The 21,579-nt window shown below is 40.7% G+C and overlaps 7 protein-coding genes across 7 annotated transcripts; 1 reads left to right on the forward strand and 6 right to left on the reverse strand.

Annotated features, from left to right (window-relative positions):
- Positions 1-158: 158 nt before the first annotated feature.
- LOC311045502 (histone H2B-like) lies at positions 159-533 on the reverse strand (the record flags this gene model as incomplete). Its single annotated transcript, XM_084057391.1, has 1 exon — positions 159-533. One exon carries the CDS (start codon positions 531-533, stop codon positions 159-161), a length of 375 nt encoding a protein of 124 aa, XP_083913517.1.
- A 1,789-nt stretch (positions 534-2,322) lies between these two features.
- On the reverse strand, positions 2,323-2,634 carry LOC311045391 (histone H4; the record flags this gene model as incomplete). The annotated part of the gene is made up of 1 exon (XM_084057236.1): positions 2,323-2,634. One exon carries the CDS (start codon positions 2,632-2,634, stop codon positions 2,323-2,325), a length of 312 nt encoding a protein of 103 aa, XP_083913362.1.
- A 1,161-nt stretch (positions 2,635-3,795) lies between these two features.
- On the reverse strand, positions 3,796-4,484 carry LOC311046201 (histone H1-like). Its single transcript, XM_084058384.1, has one exon. It carries the CDS (start codon positions 4,476-4,478, stop codon positions 3,873-3,875), a length of 606 nt encoding a protein of 201 aa, XP_083914510.1. The 5' UTR covers positions 4,479-4,484; the 3' UTR covers positions 3,796-3,872.
- A 4,512-nt stretch (positions 4,485-8,996) lies between these two features.
- Positions 8,997-9,460, reverse strand: LOC311046204 (histone H3.2; the record flags this gene model as incomplete). The annotated part of the gene is made up of 1 exon (XM_084058387.1): positions 8,997-9,460. One exon carries the CDS (start codon positions 9,458-9,460, stop codon positions 9,050-9,052), a length of 411 nt encoding a protein of 136 aa, XP_083914513.1. The 3' UTR covers positions 8,997-9,049.
- A 460-nt stretch (positions 9,461-9,920) lies between these two features.
- Positions 9,921-10,364, forward strand: LOC311046207 (histone H2A-like; the record flags this gene model as incomplete). The annotated part of the gene is made up of 1 exon (XM_084058390.1): positions 9,921-10,364. One exon carries the CDS (start codon positions 9,921-9,923, stop codon positions 10,302-10,304), a length of 384 nt encoding a protein of 127 aa, XP_083914516.1. The 3' UTR covers positions 10,305-10,364.
- A 949-nt stretch (positions 10,365-11,313) lies between these two features.
- On the reverse strand, positions 11,314-11,688 carry LOC311046212 (histone H2B-like; the record flags this gene model as incomplete). Its single annotated transcript, XM_084058395.1, has 1 exon — positions 11,314-11,688. The coding sequence occupies one exon, from the start codon at positions 11,686-11,688 to the stop codon at positions 11,314-11,316; it is 375 nt and encodes a 124-aa protein (XP_083914521.1).
- A 4,538-nt stretch (positions 11,689-16,226) lies between these two features.
- LOC311046210 (histone H2B 1/2) lies at positions 16,227-16,601 on the reverse strand (the record flags this gene model as incomplete). The annotated part of the gene is made up of 1 exon (XM_084058393.1): positions 16,227-16,601. The coding sequence occupies one exon, from the start codon at positions 16,599-16,601 to the stop codon at positions 16,227-16,229; it is 375 nt and encodes a 124-aa protein (XP_083914519.1).
- Positions 16,602-21,579: the final 4,978 nt, after the last annotated feature.

Genomic DNA, 21,579 nt, shown 5'->3' on the forward strand with positions numbered 1-21,579 from the left:
GCAGTAAATAGTATATAAATAGTATACAATAATAAAAATAAAAAAAAACACAAACAGCTATTGAGCAAGTCTTTCTATTAAATATGGATCTCCTCTTTCTTGATAATATGGGTGGTCCTTAAAAGGACCTTTGTGTTGTTTAGAGCAGACGATAGAGTTTACTTGGAGCTGGTGTACTTGGTGACAGCCTTGGTGCCCTCAGACACGGCGTGCTTGGCCAGCTCACCGGGAAGTAGCAGGCGGACGGCCGTCTGAATCTCCCTGGATGAGATGGTGCGACGCTTGTTGTAGTTGGCCAGTTTGGAGGCTTCACCGGCGATGCGCTCAAAGATGTCGTTGACGAAGGAGTTCATAATGCCCATGGCCTTAGAAGAGATACCGGTGTCGGGGTGGACCTGCTTCATGACCTTGTAGATGTAGATGGCATAACTCTCCTTCCTGGACTTTCTGCGTTTCTTGCCGCCCTTGGCAGAGGTTTTAGTGACGGCTTTCTTGGAGCCCTTCTTGGGCGCTGGCTTGGCGGGTTCAGGCATGGTTCTCTCTCAAATGGATGAAGAAAAGAAGTAACGTTTATCCGGCGTCGCACCAGTATTTAAACCAGGCCAATGCAAATGAGGTGTGCGACTCCCAGCACATGATTGGTGCCACTGCTTATGTGACCCACAGAGGGAGGTGTCTTACACTGTCTTTGTTTCTGCATAATGTTTTCCCGCCTGCATCATCTATTGTTCCCGCTAAAATATAGACTAGGGATAAGGTATAATAAACATTTAGGGTACATCTATATTTTAATCAGAAGTAATAGTTCTAGTCCACGGCACGCTCCAATTTCAATCTAGTTGTAACACACTTTCTATCGATGCATAATGTATACAGTATAATCTAGTCAATCCACTAACTGCAGACTATTGCTACTAATCACACATGATACTTCTGTGACCCATGTCCCTGACCAGTTGTACCACACAAAGCAATAACGTATACAGTATAATCTAGTCAATCCACTAACTGCAGACTATTGCTACTAATCACAGATGATACTTCTATGACCTATGTCCCTGACCAGTTGTACCACACAAAGCAATCAAAAATTGCATTTGATCATGTTCATTATAGCTGGGATGAGTGGGGTCTCTGACTGGAGTCGTGTGTAATTTGATTTTTGTAATTTCAACGTGTCATTTTCAACAGTCCCATATGGTCTAGCGGTTAGGATTCCTGGTTTTCACCCAGGCGGCCCGGGTTCGACTCCCGGTATGGGAACTCGATTTATTCCGAACTGAATCAGGTAATATGTCATGATGCTGGCAAGTAGTGGGTGTGAATTTAACTGTTATAGTCCATGTTTATAAGCATAGTAGCACGGTCAAATGAAGTCACTCTCTAGACTACTAGACAATATAGAAAATGCTGGACCAATGGTTTCCCCATCTCAATATTGACTATATGAAGCGTCTTATATAACAATTACATTTGTGTTATATTACTTATTCGCCTGGAATGTATTGTGCATTGTATTATATACAATGTAAGAGCCAATTCAGAAACTGTATTTAATTCTTTATTTCTATTGCATTATTGTCAGGTGTGTTGGGTTTAATGTTTGGATAGAACTGTCTACTGTAATATGGTAAAGTGCGCCCCCTACAGTTGGCTTAAATACTATGCTGAGCGCAGCTGTGAGAGTTTAAGTTGACGAGAGAGTTAAGGAGAGAAAATGTTTGTTTAAGACGCTAGTTTTGGAGCTGAGGAAATTAACAGTTTTGACCGTATTTCGGGTGTTTTTTGTGGATATTCTAACCTGTTTGGACAAGTCAACACGAACTGTATGTGTACAAGACAGGACTTTATATTTGTGTTATTTGTTTGCGCTTCTTTGTAACTGTGAGCTGGATTTCAGTAAAAGCTCAACTAAACTTCATCCCAGTCTTTGGAGTCTGTGAGTACTGTGGTCCAGTTTCTTTTATGGATGTGCAATTGCCGTGAGAAACCCGCCTGATTTATGTGTCTGAAACCCCTACACCAAGCTGTTATGAGTGACACCCCCACAATGCCTGGAACGGCATTTATCCAAATATGACCATCCCAAGCTAGTTTGCACTACGATGGTCAGGGTGTACATGTTGAGAGATTGTATTAAAACCTAATCAGTGGCCATGAATCATTGCAATCTAAACTTTATAGGAGGCAAACGATTAAGTGGTCCGGGCAAACCAGTATAACCTAAAGTGGCTCACATATCGATTACGGAATAGACTCTGTACAGAAAGTGTGGGTGGCTCTTAAAAGAGCCTTTGGGTTGTTGGGAGCCGAATAAGTGATTTAGCCTCCGAAGCCGTACAGAGTGCGTCCCTGTCTCTTCAGAGCATAGACAACATCCATGGCGGTCACGGTCTTTCTCTTGGCGTGCTCGGTATAGGTGACTGCGTCACGGATCACGTTCTCCAGGAAAACCTTGAGAACACCCCGAGTCTCCTCGTAGATCAGACCGGAGATACGCTTCACACCGCCACGGCGAGCCAGACGGCGGATAGCGGGCTTAGTGATTCCCTGGATATTGTCACGAAGCACTTTACGATGACGCTTGGCGCCTCCTTTCCCCAGCCCTTTGCCTCCTTTGCCTCTTCCTGACATTTTGAGTTCAACTGAAGTTTCAAATTTGAATGTCCCCTTTGACCAAAGCCTTGTGTATTTATACGTGTTCTGAGGACGTATAGGAAGACAGGCAGCCTGCTCTGCACTGGGCGTTGCCTAAAAAGCTGCTCCTTTATTCTGTGTTCTGCATGACAATGACCTCTCCAACGGTTATTTTGAACATGGTTATAAAGCTGAGCCTTAGTGGAAGCAATTAACAAATAACTAACAATGTCTATTTGCTCACATTTTATTTGATTACTTATAGGCATTTTAACACAAGAGCCATACTGATGTTATGTTTATATACTTGAAAACCCCAATAATTATATTGTTTAAAAATATATATATATGTTCCCACTTATCCGGCAGTATGTCTTTTTAAGAATACCTTATTATCAATAAAAACACTCACAACATTCACATTATCACAGTCATGAGTAGGTTCACAGTCACAAAAAAAACACATCTCCAGACTTCAACATAAATAGTGAAAAAGATACATAATATACAGTAATACTATACAGTCATAGCGTTTATATATATTGCTCATGAGTAGCTGATATGATGTAGTAAAGACAGACTTCTCAGACAACACAAAAACAGTATATGAATAGTTCAATATAGGAGGATTTCTATGCACGTGTGCACACTTGATGTGTAACAGATTAAACAAGTTCCATAGTCCAGTAGAATGCTACTATCGGTATCTATCTATTTACACGGTTATTTTAAAACAATGGTGAACATGGAATCCATGTTGACTGTGTGCAAAAGTTATATCTGATCAATATATGTTTATATAACATCATCATATGTGTTACTGTTTAAACTTCGTGGTGCTGCTATTCTGTCTCGCTTATAAAATAGAACATGTATTTCAATGGGACAAACATGGATAATCTATTCTAGATGTTCATGTTCACTGAGCTCTAGAATTATATTTCAAATGCATCGTCTGGGGCTGAAATGACTAAACTAGGCTACCTAAAATCAATGACACTTAGAAAGACTACACTACTGGCACGATCTGTAATTTTGGATTTGATCCAAGAACGTAGGGGGGGGCTCACGCCTTTCCTAAAAAATAGTGAGCTGGGTAGACACAGTCCAGAACATGTTACAAATGTTTATAGTCATCATACGTGAAAGTGAGGAAATAAAAACTCTTATAAAAAGTTGTGGTTGGCTCTTAAAAGAGCCTTTTGTGGGTAAAGGTGGGATAGGTTTATAACAGTTTACTTCTTCTTGGGAGCTGCCTTCTTTGCTGCCTTGGGTTTGGCAACCTTCTTGGCTGGGGCTTTCTTGGCTGCTGCGGGCTTCTTGGCTACTTTCTTGGGGCTCTTGGTGGCTTTCTTCGGGCTTTTAGCTGCTACCTTCTTGGCAGCAGGCTTCTTGGCTTTCTTCGGCGATTTCTTGGCGGCCACAGGCTTCTTTGCTGCCACCTTCTTTGGCTTTTTAGCCGCGGCGGGTTTCTTGGCAGCAGCGGGCTTCTTTGCTTTGACAGCTTTCTTGACAACAGGCTTCTTCGCCTTAACTGCTACAACTTTCTTGTTCATCTTGAAAGAGCCAGATGCGCCGGTACCTTTGGTTTGAACCAGAGTGCCTTTTGCTACCAGGCTCTTGACGGCGATCTTGACGCGGGCCTTGTTCTTCTCCACATCGTAGCCGCCGGCAGTCAGAGCTTTCTTGACCGCAGCCAGGGAAACGCCGCTCCGTTCCTTGGAGGCGGACACGGCCTTGACTACAAGCTCAGCGACGCTGGGGCCGGCCTTCTTGGGTCGGGGAGCTGCCTTCTTCTTGGCGGCCTTGGCCGGAGCCGGAGCTGGTGCGACTTCTGCCATGGTTCAATCAGATTCGGGTAGTAGCTTGCCTTAACGTAAAATCTCGGTACGGTAGATTAGACTGGTGGCGAGCACAGTGAAGGGGCTGGACTTAAACACAACATGAGAACCATGTAGAGTCAATGCACACAGAGCCCCTCTCCTCTAGGTGCTTAATGTGCCACTTGTGTTTTCTCCTCGACAAAAAACAAGATATTATAAACGACTGTGTATATTATGAAATGTAACAAAGGGCACACTGCTAGCACACTTGTGCCTTTTTGTCATGAACATTATCTGAGACGCGAAGAACGCTCTCGTTTTGTATTGATAGGCTCAACACCTCACTCTTCAACGGGCAAAACACAATTCCCCCATCATTTTCCTTCTAAAACAATGTTAAACTATGTGACATTAACACCAATCCTCGTAATCCTCTTAGCAGACATACCCGACGACAGGATAACATAAACTATACTCTTGTTTTATTATCCGTTTAGTTATAAATAGAAGGTTTTCTGACCTTAGTAAACACACTCCAGTTGATGGCAGCAACTCCCATTGACAGCTATTGAATGGTGGAAAGCTTTGTTCATTTGTGGACGAATAACTTACTGTGAGTAATATATCTGATATAGCATCTGTTCAAACTAAAGTAAACAAAATAAAGCGTATCTTATACAATAAACTGCCGCTGTTTGTACTTTGCTTATGGAGACAGACATGCTGGCACACAAGCCAGCACGTAGGCCTACCCTTCACATTTTAAAACCCCATGATGCAATGTATATGATCAATTATCATTGTGTTCTGTATGAAAACAGTGGGACTGCCATAGCAAATATGTCCATCCCCATATCAATTAGGCCTACCTTTATAGCAGCATGGGACAGAACTGTTCAGTAAATATATCACAAGTGAACTGTTGCTGTAAGTTATTTTCTTTGGTAAAGCTACCTGGGAGCAAACATGTATTACTCATATATTTGAATTGACACATCGTCTGATTTTGATTGATTGAATACTTTATTAACAGTTTGCAAATAGCACAGTGGTACAATTGTACAATGATGCTAAAAGGATAACACAAAAAAAGGCCTGGTTTCCATTACAACAATATTCAAGACATCATCAACACTATAGCAATAAACGAACAGTTTAGGGGGCGGGTCGTTTCTGGTGTTGGGCTTAGATTGCTTTTCTAGGACCCGTTACTAATTAATTCTGCTCTTTTTTATTTAACTTTAAATGCAGACTTGGAAAAAGCCATTCGGCTTATTTCACAACAGATCAGGGCCTACTCACAACAAGTGTGTGTGTGAGTGTGTGTCTTGATATTTTTACTTTTGCAATTCCATATCCAAATATTGTTAATGGTTCCTTACATTCTGGTGTTCTTTCCATTTTATTTGCTTGATCATGTTCTGTTTCAATATTTTTATTAGACAAAAAGGAAAGTAGACAATCCACCACGAAAATGACATGACAACATAGCCCAACATAACAATACAATAAGAAACAAAAACAAAAACACAGGAGAGAAAAGCAAATCCTAAAAGACTTCACACCAAATACATTATATAATAATCATCACATTATTGCTGCCAACACCCTCTCTACCATGTAGAGCTCTACCATTTGTGTCCATCAGCTGCCTCACAATTAATGTGGCAACTAACTGATATCCTCCATCACTCCAATACACAGGACATTGCGCCACTCATCCCCTATATATCGTGCCAAGGGCAGCCATGCTTCTACGAATTCGGACAAGGTACCCCGTAGAACATATGACAGTCTCTCCAAGGGCATTAACCGTAGCACTTTTTCAAACCATAATAAGACACTTGGAGGACTGTCATCGATCCATTTCTTAAGAATTGACAACCGAGCAGCATAGAGCAAAGCTCGTACTAGATGTCGATTTCCTTTTGTTACTATGATATTTGTGTCTGCCCCTAGAACATAATGGAGTGGATTTAAGGGTATTTTGATTCCAATCAGTTTAAGAATTTCATTTTGAATGGATACCCAGAAGGGTCTGATTTGTGGGCAAGTCCAGATCATATGGCTATAAGTACCTTGTCCACTTTTGCACCTAGGACATAGGGGAGAGCATTGGGGATCATATTTACTCCTTATTACTGGGGAGACATGTAGCTTGTGTATTATTTTATATTGGGTTTCATAAGACTTGTTGGAGCACGTTATTTTCTTTGCATTGAGTAGTATGTTACGCCATATCCCCTCATCTATTTGTAGTTGAAGATGGTTTTCCCAAAATATTTTACTGTTATTTGTTGATGCTTTTTCTACCTGGAACAGACTCTCGTGAAGAAAGCTGATCATTTTTTTGGGGAGAGTTGATGCCTTCATTACAATAGATTCTACATGATTGGGACGTGTGCTCAGGCCAGTCCTATATTCTGGGGGGTGCTCCTTCCATTCCGACATCTCACCACTCCGACTAGTGGCTTCCGCGTGCGGTTAAGGTTAGGGTTAGGGTTAGGTATAGGGTTCGTCAACGTCGGAAAGGCGACATGTCGGAAAGGAGAAATGCACCCATATTCTGGAACTGAGTTAATGTAGCTCCTGAGTTGTAAATAACGAAAGAATTGAGATTGCTGTAAGTTAAATTCAGACTGTAGTTGTTGGAATGATTTTTGCACACCATCTTTATATAGGTCCTGGATAGTCAAAATGCCTGCATCTTTCCACATCCTAAAACCCGCATCCAGACAGGATTGTGCAAAATCTGGGTTTTTTGCTATCGGTGCCAAGCATGACATCTGGTTTGTTACACAAAAATGTTTACGTACCCGATTCCATGTTTTCAGGGTGTTTTTAACTATAAGATTGTCTTTTAGCCCAGGAAGTACATCAGCATGTTTTATAAATATCAAATCAGAGATAGAAACACAATCACAACCATAAGCCTCCAGGTCTAGAAAGGTAGAATTTGGATCGTTTTTGATCCAGTCTACTATATATCTTACTTGGGACGCCATATGATAGTATAAGAGATTTGGTAATGCTAAGCCCCCTTTTAGGATGGGCAGCTGTAGTTTCTGCATGGAGTTTGAGTCTGGCACGTTTTTTCTGCCAGATAAATTTAGAAATCAAAGCATGTAATGTGTTAAAAAACGTGATTGGTATGAAATTAGGTAACATCTGCATCTGATACAGCAATCTAGGAAGGACATTCATTTTTATAATTGCTATGCGTCCAAGTAATGAGACTGGAAGGGGTGTCCACCTTTCCAGATCTCTTTTAATGCTTTCGAAAACTGGAGTTAAATTCATTTTAATCATACATATGGTTGAAATTAAAAGCAATAAACACACCAAGGTATTTAAAACCATTAAGCGATGTTTGAAAAGGGAGCTGTCCCTTTGATGAAGGAGCTGCTTGATCATGTTCAACCCAGATTTGGCACAAACAAGGGAATTAACTCTTTCTCATGATGATATTCACTAAAAATGTGGAATGCCCTACCCAAAGGAGTAAAGGGGTGTAAAACCCTACTCACTTTCAAAACTGCCCTAAAGAATCACCTTCAGGAGGCTACAATTCCAAATTGGCCCCTGTCAAAGTCTTAACCTACCCCCCTCCCTCCTCCTAAAACGGTCTATTGTACATATTTCTTGTTTTTCATACCAGTAACCTGTAAACTGATTGTATGACGTTCTGCATAGTAGTGTATATTTGTATGTCTTCATGATTTGAGTGCACGGGTACTCATTTTAAATAAGCCAAGTGCTTTTTATGAGTGATCCAGTTTAGAGGACCTTGTATTGTGAATTGTACTTCCATGTACGTTTACCATGTCTTTCTAAATAAAGTATTCAATCAATCAATCAAATGTAACGGGATAATGCACGTGTGACGGGATCGAAATCCTCAAGGATTGTTTTATTTTCCTTTTCAGTGAATAAATAACAGTGTGAATGCAGTGTTTTCTACTGTTGCAGACAAAATGTCCACCTCTGGTCATTGTAATATGCCTGTTAATTAGACCGTTGGCCGGCCTACTCGGGAACAATGGCAGTTGGGGAATGCGTCATGCCCCAGTCCCACCTGTTCATGCAACGACCGTTAGCAGATTACCCGACCCCCGTTGTACCCGTCTGTCTGTCTGTCTCCCTTTAATGCAGTATGCCGTTATTTTTTTCTTTAATTGAACAAAAACGTGGCCCTCTCACGCATTAGGATAGCAGTCACCAGAACCAGGGGAAATAATAATACTTGGAGGGCTCAATACTCCTCTACCAATCATTTGTTTTATTTTGTGTTCACCAAGGACTGGAGATGGTGAGGAGAGAGCCCCATCACTAATCAAATAGCCCAGTAGAGCAGACCATTATGGGAATTGCATTACAATTTCCCCCAAGTAATTTTTAAAGGAAAAACACTAATGCCCCCTAAAGTATGATGAACTTACATAGGCTACATTAAAGTTGGAAAATGTTCCCTGCTATAATTAAAGCCATAACGGGTTGGCTAACGGTTTTAATAAGTGGAAATCTTTTAACGAAATAAGTGGGTGGCTCTTAAAAGAGCCGTTTTGGGGTAGTGACGATATCAGATACGTTTAAGCACGTTCTCCACGGATACGGCGGGCCAGCTGGATGTCTTTGGGCATGATGGTCACCCTCTTGGCGTGGATGGCGCACAGATTGGTGTCCTCAAACAGACCGACCAGATAAGCCTCGGCTGACTCCTGGAGAGCCATGACGGCGGAGCTCTGGAAGCGCAGGTCGGTCTTAAAGTCCTGGGCAATCTCCCTCACCAGGCGTTGGAAGGGCAGCTTGCGGATCAGCAGCTCGGTAGATTTCTGGTAACGACGGATCTCTCTCAGAGCCACTGTACCGGGACGGTAACGGTGAGGCTTCTTCACTCCACCGGTTGCTGGTGCGCTCTTACGAGCGGCCTTGGTGGCAAGCTGCTTCCTGGGGGCTTTGCCACCGGTGGACTTACGAGCGGTCTGCTTGGTTCTTGCCATATTTCTTTCTACTTGGATCTGTAGAGTTGGAAATTGTGACGAAATGAGCGTAAACTCCTGCTCTTTATTTCAGCGGCTCTGAGACGCCGTCTTTCTCTGATTGGTCTCTGGTCAGGAACCTCCTTGTTTGGGGAGGAACCACAGTTTAGACTGAGAGGAACCATAGACTGAGAGGAACCGATCACGCCACGAGTCTAGTAGCCTACTGATTGGTGGGGCGCCCATACACAGTCAGCCCGCGCTCTCATTCATGGCCAGGAACCTCCTTCTCTGGGAGGAACCGTTCACGCCACTAGTAGTGATTGGAGGGGCGCTCATACACACTCACCCCGCGCTCTCACTCATATTTATGATTGGTGGGGCGCCCACAGACAGCACTGAGTTGAAGATATAAAAGGTTTCGTGTTCCTCTCGTCTAACACATTTCTTCGCAGTCTATCTCAAGAAATAAAGCTAAAAAATGTCAGGACGAGGCAAAACCGGAGGAAAGTCCAGGGCAAAGGCCAAGACTCGCTCATCTCGTGCCGGGCTCCAGTTCCCCGTCGGTCGTGTTCACAGGCTGCTGCGTAAGGGAAATTATGCCCAGCGTGTCGGTGCCGGCGCCCCGGTCTATCTGGCGGCTGTCCTCGAGTACCTGACCGCTGAAATCCTGGAGTTGGCTGGAAACGCAGCCCGTGACAACAAGAAGTCTCGCATCATCCCCCGCCACCTTCAGCTGGCCGTCCGCAACGACGAGGAGCTCAACAGACTGCTGGGTGGAGTGACCATCGCCCAGGGTGGTGTGCTGCCCAACATCCAGGCTGTCCTGCTCCCCAAAAAGACCGAGAAAGCCGCCAAGAAATAAATCCACTTCATTCGACTGAATAAACCCCACAAAGGCTCTTTTAAGAGCCACCCACTGTTTCAACATAATGAGTCAAATCCCTTGATTGCGAATATTTATACATTTATATCATTTATATGAGGAACTATGTCTCTCCAATATCGTCATAAGACGAGATGCTTGTGTGCACCCCCCTTCAACCTAATTGTATAAAGTATTATGTATTATGGACCTTGAGTCTGCAATAAAGACATTCATTCATTCATTCATTCATATTGGTGAACTTGAGATTGTCTTCCAACAGAAGTACAAAACAGAATATATTATACATCAACTCGTAATCAGGTTGCGTAATGTCTACAGTACGCAATGGCAATCGACGTGTCAGATTTGATGGCGCTCTGTGGGCCATGTCACTTGTATGGAGCTGCTGTAATGGCTAATACTAAATAGTTGCCAGCAGACTTCAAAAGCATTGTTGTATACCTATGACATGACTCATTTCTATTTGAGTGACAAAATAATGACGCGAGGACAAATGTTAAATGCACAAGAATAACTACATATGTTGATGGTCCCATGAATCCTCTCAGCCAAAACGTTTAAATGTGTTCATACAAACATCAAAGGACCCTGCCTATTCAGAGCAATCATTAATCTGCATTAAATAATCCTCAACTTCTGATTGCCTATGCTTATTCCATTTTGCTGCCATTCATTTATACGAATTAAATTATCATTTCCTATGATACTTAATTCTGCACTGTGTAGATCGCATGTTGGTCACTTTTATATAGCTTAACCACGAGACACTGCGTCACAGATGCTAGGTTTCATGTATTCCTAGTTACTCATGGTCCTTTATTCACCATGTCGTCTCTGATTGTCATCAAACAATGTCTGATGAATGACAATCGTCAACTGATCAAACCGGTTTAGCGGGCAGGCTCTGTGGTTGGGCATTTGGACTCTTTTTTGAAAAGATGGGTGGTCCTTAAAAGGACCGTTGTTTTCATAGCATATTAACAGTTTACTTGGAGCTGGTGTACTTGGTCACAGCCTTGGTGCCCTCAGACACGGCGTGCTTGGCCAGCTCACCGGGGAGCAGCAAGCGGACGGCGGTCTGAATCTCCCTGGATGAGATGGTGCGTTTCTTGTTGTAGTGACCCAGACGAGAGGCTTCTCCGGCGATGCGCTCAAAGATGTCGTTGACAAAGGAGTTCATGATGCCCATGGCCTTAGAAGAGATGCCGGTGTCAGGGTGGACCTGCTTCATGACCTTGTAGATGTAGATGGCATAACTCTCCTTCCTGGACTTTCTGCGCTTCTTGCCGCCCTTAGCGGCGGATTTGGTGACGGCTTTCTTGGAGCCCTTCTTGGGCGCTGGTTTTGCAACTTCAGGCATTTTGATTATACTCGACGACTAGTGGCGAAGAATGAATTCACACGAATAGATCGCGCCAGTATTTATACTGAGCCATGCAAATCTAGTGTGTGACTCCCAGCATAGGATTGGCTGGTGGTCTTGCCACAAAGAGGGTGGTGTCTTTACTTCTGCATAATGTTTTCCCGCTCGTATGCTCTATTGTCCCTGTCACATTTTGAGGGACGTGTAATGAGGGATGTATAATTTATTGCAAAAGTCATTTGGTTATTGTTATGTTTCTGCTTTGATCTTCAAACTATATACAGTGTGTCATGCTTACTACTGTTGCTGCTATGACACACACATTTCCTCATGGGGATCAATAAAGGTCTACAATAGCCTCTATATCTATCTGTCTATTCATTGAGACAATGGAAACATTCCCAATAATGTGGAGATTTCCCTAGTGCCCAGAATGTTTTGGTATAACACACTAATACACTTCTTATTGTCAAGAAATTACTAACAGCAAAAACACAATTTCAAACTATTATCATTTGTTGAACATTGCTCATCATTGGTAACCATGATGATATAGAACAATGGTTCTCTCAAAGTGGGGTCCAGGGACAGGGGTCCGTACACACACATATTGTCCAATTTCCATTACGGCTTATAGAATAGTCCAGTCCAGCATTGACCAGACCAGAACCGAACCGCTTCAAAATGTCTTGCGTTTCCATTGCACAAAAGTCCCCACTCGCAGAATCCCCACCCTCCCCTCCCGAAGGAAATCAACGCCCCTTTCTTTAACACACCAACCTAGCCTCAGGCTACAGGGTTAGCCTAAATGCTAGCGTGCTTCCTCAGAGCTAGTTTGGCTCTTAAGTTATTATTTGGCCATGTTCACCCTGACTTTAATCTTCGCTATTGTTGGGAAGACCTGTGTGGTGTCTAAACACGTTGCCATCACTTATATAAAAAACATTATTAGCATGTGTCGTCGGCTTTCATTGTTGCCAGGTTTAGCAGAAAAAATAAGCAATCAGGTCTATGAAAACAATCCCAAAAGAAGCGACTATCTACGGCTATTTGAAAATAGCAGATCTACAAACGCACAACGCGTAGCGATGCGACGCATTGTGAGTGTGTGCATCTGCTATTTAAAAAAAATATATACATATATAATGATGACAAATACATATTAATTTGGTGGTGCTTGACATGAAAATGTTTAAGAACCACTGGTTTCAACAACATATGGTAACAAGCCCCAAATAATCAACTACATTTTAGAAGCAAGCAGTGGTGGAAAAAGTACTCAAATGTTTTACTTAAGTAAAAGTATCAATACTGCAATGTAGAAGCACTCTACAAGTGAAAGTCCAAAAACTATTGGTATCAAAATGTACTTAAGGTACCAAAAGTAAGTACTAAAATGTTTGAAAATAGCAGATCTACAATGATGCAATGCGATGCGTTGTGAGCTTGTAGATCGGCTATTTTGAAATAGCCTAGGTATAAAATAGGGCTTAAGTGGTTAATGTATGTTTTATAATGTAATCATTTATATCTGAAAAGTAACTAGTAACTAATACTTTTCAGATAATTGTAGTGGAGTAAAAGTACTACCAATATTTACAAGCAACTTTACAGAAAAATAAGCCCAATGTCGCTTATAATAAGTGGACATGGCAACACTGCTCCCGTAGTGTTTACATTTTAGAGACCTGAGTGGACAGACACAGCTGTGAGCCGACCAATCAGTAGCAGCAGCCTTATACGTCACTGCTATGGCCCAGCTTGGCCCAGCTCAGACCTACCCAGTAGTAGGTCCTTTTTCGGCACCAGTTTAGTACCACTTACACCCCACTCTACCCACTTCATTGTAGTGGAAACCGATGCTGTGTTGGTCAGTGTGGTGTGGTGTGGTGTGGTACCATGCCAATGGAAATCCATGTATGTATGTATGTATGATATATATGATATATATATATATATATATATATATATATATATATATATATATATATATATATATATATATATAAGCACCAACATCACTTTAACCACTTAAACCCTGTCGGCTGTTTGATAACAGCTGATCGATAAGCTCATGAGAGCTTGTCGATCAGCATCAACAATCTTGATTTAATGTGAAAATGTTGGTATATGTTTTGAAACATTTTAGTAACATGCATCTTGTATGTGGGTGTGATATAGAATTATTGATCTTCACCTTTTCAGGTTGATGTTCTCATGTTGGTACCTGATTCTAGCTCAGGGGTGGGCAACTTTGATGATGGAGAGGGCCACTATATTTCCACACTCACTCTAGGGGGCCACATTGCATATTATTGCTGTCGGGCAGAAACCTCTTATCTCCATATTTTAACTTGATTTATTTCGTAAATTAATGTCACTCAAAAGTAGCAAAAATAGTGTTTGAGCTTGTAGATCGGCTATTTTTGTAATTTTCTAATTGGAAAAGTAAATGTTTTATTTAATTTCAAATACTTTATTTTTAATTACTTTATGATCTTAAATACAAATACATTGGACATTAAAAAAAGACAATAACATTTTAATACTAGTCATTAAAGTAATTAAAGCGGGTCATGTTTGTAATTGTAATAGCTGAAATCAATAATATATCAGTATTCCTCTATTAACCTGTGGGCCGCATTAAGTGAAGGTGGGGGCCGCATGTGGCCCCTGGGCCACTAGTTGCCCATGTATGTTCTAGCTCTTCAGGCTGATTGATATTAATTAGTTAATTCATTATTATGAATTGATCATGTGTAAACATGATTATCTTCTGCAGCATGTTGTGAGCTTGCAGATCTATTTTCTTTTAAATAAGTTTAAAATAGGGTTTAAGTGGTTAAACTGACTGTGATGCCAATGTTGCTGGGGGTCTGGGGATCTTGGGGGCCCCCTGGAAGCCCCTCCGGACCCAGTTTGAGAATCATGACCACAACCTTTCAGATGTCTCAGGTTGAACTTCTTGTGCACATACAATGGAGAATGAAAACAGATCTCTGGCATGTGCCTGTATTCATGCCACTGCCAGCAGTCATCAGGCTCCACAGTCAAGCCACTAAACCCTGCACTTCCACATCTGTAATTAAAACTTCCACTACTAAACTTGTACATTTGATATCAGTGAACATATTTAATTGTAGAAAACGTCACCGTTATGGGTTCCGCACCAAAGGTTACTTTTGGTCCCATTGTTATTTTAGGAAGTGACATTCAAATTATAGGTGAAAAGATGTTGAGCTTTATTAGTAAGACTCTGGGTCAATGTTTTCATTTGTATTAAGAATTACAATGATTGGTTTAATTTCAATTGCCTTTCAATGTCTGTGAGGGTCACAATAAAGAAAATACGATTTAGAATGCAATATTTGATTGAGGTGTAAATGTTTTGTTTAATACCAAATGTACTTTTTGCATGCCAATGTTATCATCCTCAAAAAACAATTATTCTTGGCCTCAGTAGTTTCTCAGAATCGGTAACTTTAATTTAATCGTCTGTTCACAATGTATGCTTGTGAACCCAAACGTATTTTGTTAAATTCTTATATGGTGAGAAAAACAACAGTATTTATAAATGCAAGTACCATGATCCACATATATTCACAGTTGACTGTTAATTGTTTTACGATCCACACAATTAGTGCTATGATTTGAACAAATATATGTATTAGATGCATTGTGAATAGTGTATTTGAAGATATACACTACTAGACAATATACAATCTTGCATTTACCCTCCCCTACGTAAACCAGATCACCAAAACTGCCTTTTCAATATTGCCCACATCCAGCCCTCTGACATTTGCCAAAACACTCACTCATTTATGCATTCATCACATCACCTCCAAAGAACTCAGCTGCTGCATGAGCCCACCTGCTCATCAGTACCCACTCCAGAGACCATATTACACCCGTCCTTGTTGAGTCTTTTCTATAAATGCAGTTGAGTTGATACAATCTATTTTACAGGTTACCTGCCTATCCTTTTTTTCTCATCACCCTCCTTTTTTTCTGTTCCTGAAAACAAAAACGATGGAACCTGCACAAATATTTGAAGAAAAAGAGAGAGAAACAGCTAAACTGAGTTAGTGTTTTATTTTATACTAATTAATGGGGGGGGGGGGGGGTTATTAGCATTAATCTTAAAACTCACCTCTTCAGACTCCACCTTAGCCCATAGCACTTTCCATAGCCTTGACGACCTTGCTTTAAAAGGTAGCAGAAGGTGCAGTTTACTAGACCAGTGTAACAGATATAAATATATCTAATAAATCCACCAATGTTCATCTTCCATCCTCCCGATTTGGAAAAGTCTCTGTATAATCCAGAACTATTGCTCAGTGGACTTCTAATTAGGTTACCAAAAATGGCTACAGAATTACCCTTAAAATCAAATTATAGTTATTCAAGAAAAATACAGGCCAATTACATTCACATTTAAATTGGCAATTAATGCCCACACGTGGATTAACTCTTCAAGTGAGAAAATGGGCGGTCCTTAAAAGGACCTTTGTGTTAATATCAGGGTATGAAGTTTACTTGGAGCTGGTGTACTTGGTGACAGCCTTGGTGCCCTCAGACACGGCGTGCTTGGCCAGCTCACCGGGGAGCAGCAGGCGGACGGCAGTCTGTATCTCCCTAGATGTGATGGTGGAGCGTTTGTTATAGTGAGCCAGACGAGAGGCTTCGCCGGCGATACGCTCAAAGATGTCGTTGACAAAGGAGTTCATGATGCCCATGGCCTTGGAAGAGATACCGGTGTCAGGGTGAACCTGCTTCAGGACCTTGTACACATATATGGCGTAGCTCTCCTTCCTGGTCTTTCTGCGCTTCTTACCACCCTTAGCGGCAGTCTTTGTGACGGCTTTCTTGGAACCCTTCTTGGGCGCTGGCTTTGCTGGTTCAGGCATTTTACCAAATTTTGAAGATTTGCGGCGACGAATGTGTTTTAACAGTGTTGTCGCAGCACTATTTATAGCTAGCCAATGCAAATGAAGTGTGCGACTCCCAGCATATGATTGGTTGAGCTGTATCTGCACCATCACATGTTCCACAGAGGGTGGTGTCTGTTGCCCAACAACTGCACCAGTGTCAATGGTAGACGACTTTATTACTTGAGTATTACCACATACACATTCAACACATATACACATCAATGCATCCACATATGTCCATGTACCCACACAAACCCCCCCAAATAACTAGATTTACACTGGCTCTCTGTATGTCAAAGAATTTACTTCAAAATACTAACTGTTGGTTACTTGGTTTATAAAGTATTGAATGGTTTAGCCAAAATATACCCCCATATTTAAATAGCTGTACTAACACTGGCTGATGATATTCATACCCAGCTGGTAGCCAGGTCTAACAAAAGGCAAAGAAAACGTGGTTAGACTGTATGCTACAGTAAGGTTGGGTCTATAATGCATTATAATCACATTTATAATGAGTTATATTGCACTTTTAAGTAACAACTTATAGATAGGTTTATGAAGTATTATGAGTGCTGGTCATAATGCATCATAAGCTCAGCAGAACAGCACATTATAACTGCCATAACATTTATTAAGTGTATTTGTTATAAGTTGTTATGCATACTTATCAACGTTTATAATGAGGGTTATGAAGCCTTATGAGTGTTATGGAGCCTTATGAGTGCATTATGTGATTATAATGCATTATACCTGACCTTTAAGTAAAGTGTTACTGAAAACGATTACCCATTAAAATCAGACAAACAGGGGCGTCCGCTGGCCTAGCGGTCCAGGCGCATACCACATGCTGGTAATCCAGTTTGACAGCGTGTCATGGGTTCGACTCCCGATCCTTACGACCTTTGCGGTGTGTCATCCCCCATCTCTCTCCCCATTTCCTATCAGCCTACTATCCCATAAGTAAAGGCAGAAAAAGGCCCAAAAATATCTTTAAAAAACAAAAAATCAGACAAACAAAATGGAAATTGGCCTTTGGCACTCTGGCATATATACAGTTTACAAATGAAGAGACATTGAACCTTGCTTATGATCATATCTTATATCATGTGTCAGTAAGTGTAATGGCCTCATCAGCAAAAGGCCCTATAGAGCACTGGTTCTCAAAGTGGTTCCAGGGACCCCCCAGGGGTCCTTTAGGGTTTTTTTATGAGCAAAAATATTGATAGCTAGGAACTGGTGACTAAATGGACAGTTATAGGTGTTGGGTCTTTAACTCTGAGTGTAAAAATGTTACAAATGGACCAATAATTGTAACTATGGAACCAAAGGGTCAATTTGATGTGTTCACTCTCAATCTCTCAAGAGTAAGTATTGTCCAGTGTAGGTGAAGGGTCCCATGCAGAAATAAAATGGGGGTCCATGGCCTAATGCATATTATACTGGGGGTCCTTGATTACAAAGGTTGAGAACAAAGTTGTATGTGCATTCTATTTATGTTTGCATTTATGTTTTCTGCTTAATTCATGTTTGTATGATTTCATTTATTTTTATTATATGTTTGGCAATTGAAGTTTTTATCTTTAAATACATAAATGAACTGTTTTATTTCAACAACTGATCACTTGTTAGTATTCATCATTTAATTCATTACAAATAGAAAATAAGAGAAATAAGCTCTTAATTTCTCATTAATTTAGCTAGATATTGACCCCCGCAGAAGGTTTGCATGAAATCACAACGTCAATGTTTGGTGTTTTACTTTTAAAATGTAGGCTAATGTCCATTACACCACATACCCCCCACAACAATAATCATAATAAACGCAATGACTTATACAAAATCAATGTAATAGTTATTTTAGCTATATTTCATATTCATAAATGCAAAGCTAACAATTCTAAACTTTTTTTTAACTCAATTAGTTATATAATCAATTCAATAGTTATTTAAGCGAACAAGAAGGGGGAGGGGGCAACTAACTGTCCTAATAATCATATTTGAACTGGGGACCCCCACCCTGACAAGCACTTAGATAGATGTTGAGGCATTACAATTAGTTTGACTCGGTTCCACAGATAAGGCGTTGTGAGCTTGTAGATCAGCTATTTTCATAATTTTTGTCTCATTCTTATAATATTTGACAATTTGGCCAATGTTTGCCCAGTTTTTATAGTAATATTTTCTTGATTACTTTTGATGCAGTAATGGTATTTTTTCTTGATTACATGTGATGCAGTAATGGTCTCTTTTTTTTTCTTCTTCTTCAAAGTCCTCAAATTGTCACTTCACTGTCATCAGTATTGCAGATACAATACAAGAACCGCTGGGGGCAAGCGGTCTGCGAAAGAAATGGGGTCAAGTGTGTTTTGATCATCTGATTAATCTTACCCCAGTGTTGAAACATGGGCTCAGCTGAGGCTGGGGTGTTCCACTATACAGGTAATTGTCTCTCCTGTTGTTTACAGTTTACAGTTTAGGCATTTAGCAGACGCTCTTCATCCAGAGCGATTCACAGTAAGCAAGGACACAAGATAACACATTATAATACATCATAATAGATGAATGATACATCAAATGCATAGAAATAATATCTAATAATAATGAAAATATCTAATAATAACGTATACATACGTAAACCAAGAACCTATCATCAGCCTACATTGAAACTATACACTATGCCAGGTCAACAATGACCTGGAATCTGTCTACATGTGTTGGAGTGTATTCCAGGAAGGAATGGAATTGATAATAGAAATCTCCGCTAGTCAACACCTGAAATTGTCAGCCACATGACTATAGGATTTGTTTGGGGTAAAAGTTGTGTGCATTGCACACAAGCATGGATAGATGTCTGCCACCGGGCAGCTTCATTGACTTCACTGTGATGTTGGGCTTAGCTGTTAGTTCATCTGGAAGATACATCAACATAACATTGTCATTAGCATAATTGAGTTGCACCTTTGTACCTGACATATTCTTCAGCAGTGGTATTTGTGAGACCAACTCGATCTTCTCAATTACCCTCCTGTGGCTCATACATACCTCTGTTCTGTTTTTCCGTAAATGTGGTTGCACATTTTGTTTGCTCTCCATTTGCCCAGCATCAATCTAAAATCTATTACTATCAAAATAATAATCTGTACTATTAATAGGATAATATTAGGATAGCAGGTAAATCTGGCATCTTACTAAATTAACCTGCTATCTAAATGTTAACATTGTGTTGAAGAAAAAAGAAAAAAAATCGTAAAAATCAAAATAAATATTGGGGCATTTGAGGATAACTGATAATGAACTGGATGACTGTCATTTAGTGAAATGACATTTCACCCAGACAGGTGTAATAGAAAAGATGTTACTTACCTGACTAAAAAGGGGGAAGGGGTAACTCCTGAGAATCATGCTTTCATATCAAAGAAAGCTAGAACACTAAAGTTTCTCTCTCAGGAGACAGGAGGTAGCAACAAGTCTACAGGATCAGAACAGGAACAAGGAAAGAAAATATTAAATATCCAATCATAGTGACGTAGTCCCTGTTTTGCATTGGACTATGTTATACATTTGGCAGAATTAAATCCTGTACAATGGAAAGGAAGGGATATTCATCAACCACAGAACAAAGTATAATCAAGTAGAGTGGATTAGATAGAGTGGAGATTAGATGAGAAGTAAAATGTGTGTGTGTGTGTGTGTGTGTGTGTGTGTGTGTGTGTGTGTGTGTGTGTGTGTGTGTGTGTGTGTGTGTGTGTGTGTGTGTGTGTGTGTGTGTGTGTGTGTGTGTGTGTGTGTGTGTGTGTGCGTGCGTGCGTGCGTGTGTGTGTGTGTGCATGTGTGTGCGTGCGTGCGTGCGTGCGTGTGTGAGACATTTGCAGTTTTGCTAATTACATTTCTTGATAGGTTCTCATGCTTTCTCAAGGTCTCATGCTCATCAATGCTTTGCTTATATAAAACAGGTGTTAATTATAACATAAAGTGGAATAATGATTTGGTAATAAGAATCATTTATTCAGCTGGATCCTAAACATTTTGAGTTCTAACCCCAACACCTAGTTTCAGGCTCCTGCAGGGCCTCATGCTCCACATTACAGGCATAGATGTACTTATGAGGGGTGAAGTGCGCAGGTAGAGATGTGACGGAAAGTCCCATAAGAATTACCCATGATATCTGAAGCATAGAATCGCCTGCAGGGACTTGCACAACATTAGTTCCTAAAACAGGCTGACATCTTTTTTTTTAAATGATTTTTGACGATTATATGAGAATAGTACACACACTGTGCTATAAAGTTTGTGAAACTATGTTACATTTAAAATGAGACCATGCCCATGCATTTATTCCAAATGGTTCAAGAACAACAATCAATTTACTTTGGGTATGCTGTGTATAGGCGTTTTTTTATTTTTTATTATTATACAGGATTGTTAACAGGATAACTTCCAAATGCATGATATTATAATCAATCTGCCTTTATTCTCTACAGTATCAACCTCTCTTGTACACTGGGGTGATATTTGGGAAAAGGAGGAAGCTAGAGGCTGTTGTGATGCTGGCACACACGAATGTTGTGTTCATTGTTGATGCCTGGGTTAGATGTTGAATTTACTCATTGTCAGTCACAACACACCATTACACATTCTTCCTTGTTGTCATGGGAAAGTGTAAAAGAACTTTCAAAGGAGGGTTGCACTCAACAACAGACTGACATCAATACGTATGTGTTCTTCCATTAGTTTTCTCAAGTGGACATTTTATTCAGGCCTAATAGTTGTACACATTTTGTATAAGGCCCACACACCAAAACTACATCAGAACATTGGGCAACTGGACCAGCTGCACAACCTATTGACACACGCACGCGCGCGCGCGCACACACACACACACACACATGCAAAAATATTTAATTGTGTTCATTTCCATGATGAAAATGTCGTAAGATAAGGTTATTAAACC

The sequence above is a fragment of the Gymnoscopelus microlampas genome (genome assembly GCF_963454915.1).
Source record: "Gymnoscopelus microlampas genome assembly, chromosome: 5".
Classification (NCBI taxonomy): domain Eukaryota; kingdom Metazoa; phylum Chordata; class Actinopteri; order Myctophiformes; family Myctophidae; genus Gymnoscopelus; species Gymnoscopelus microlampas.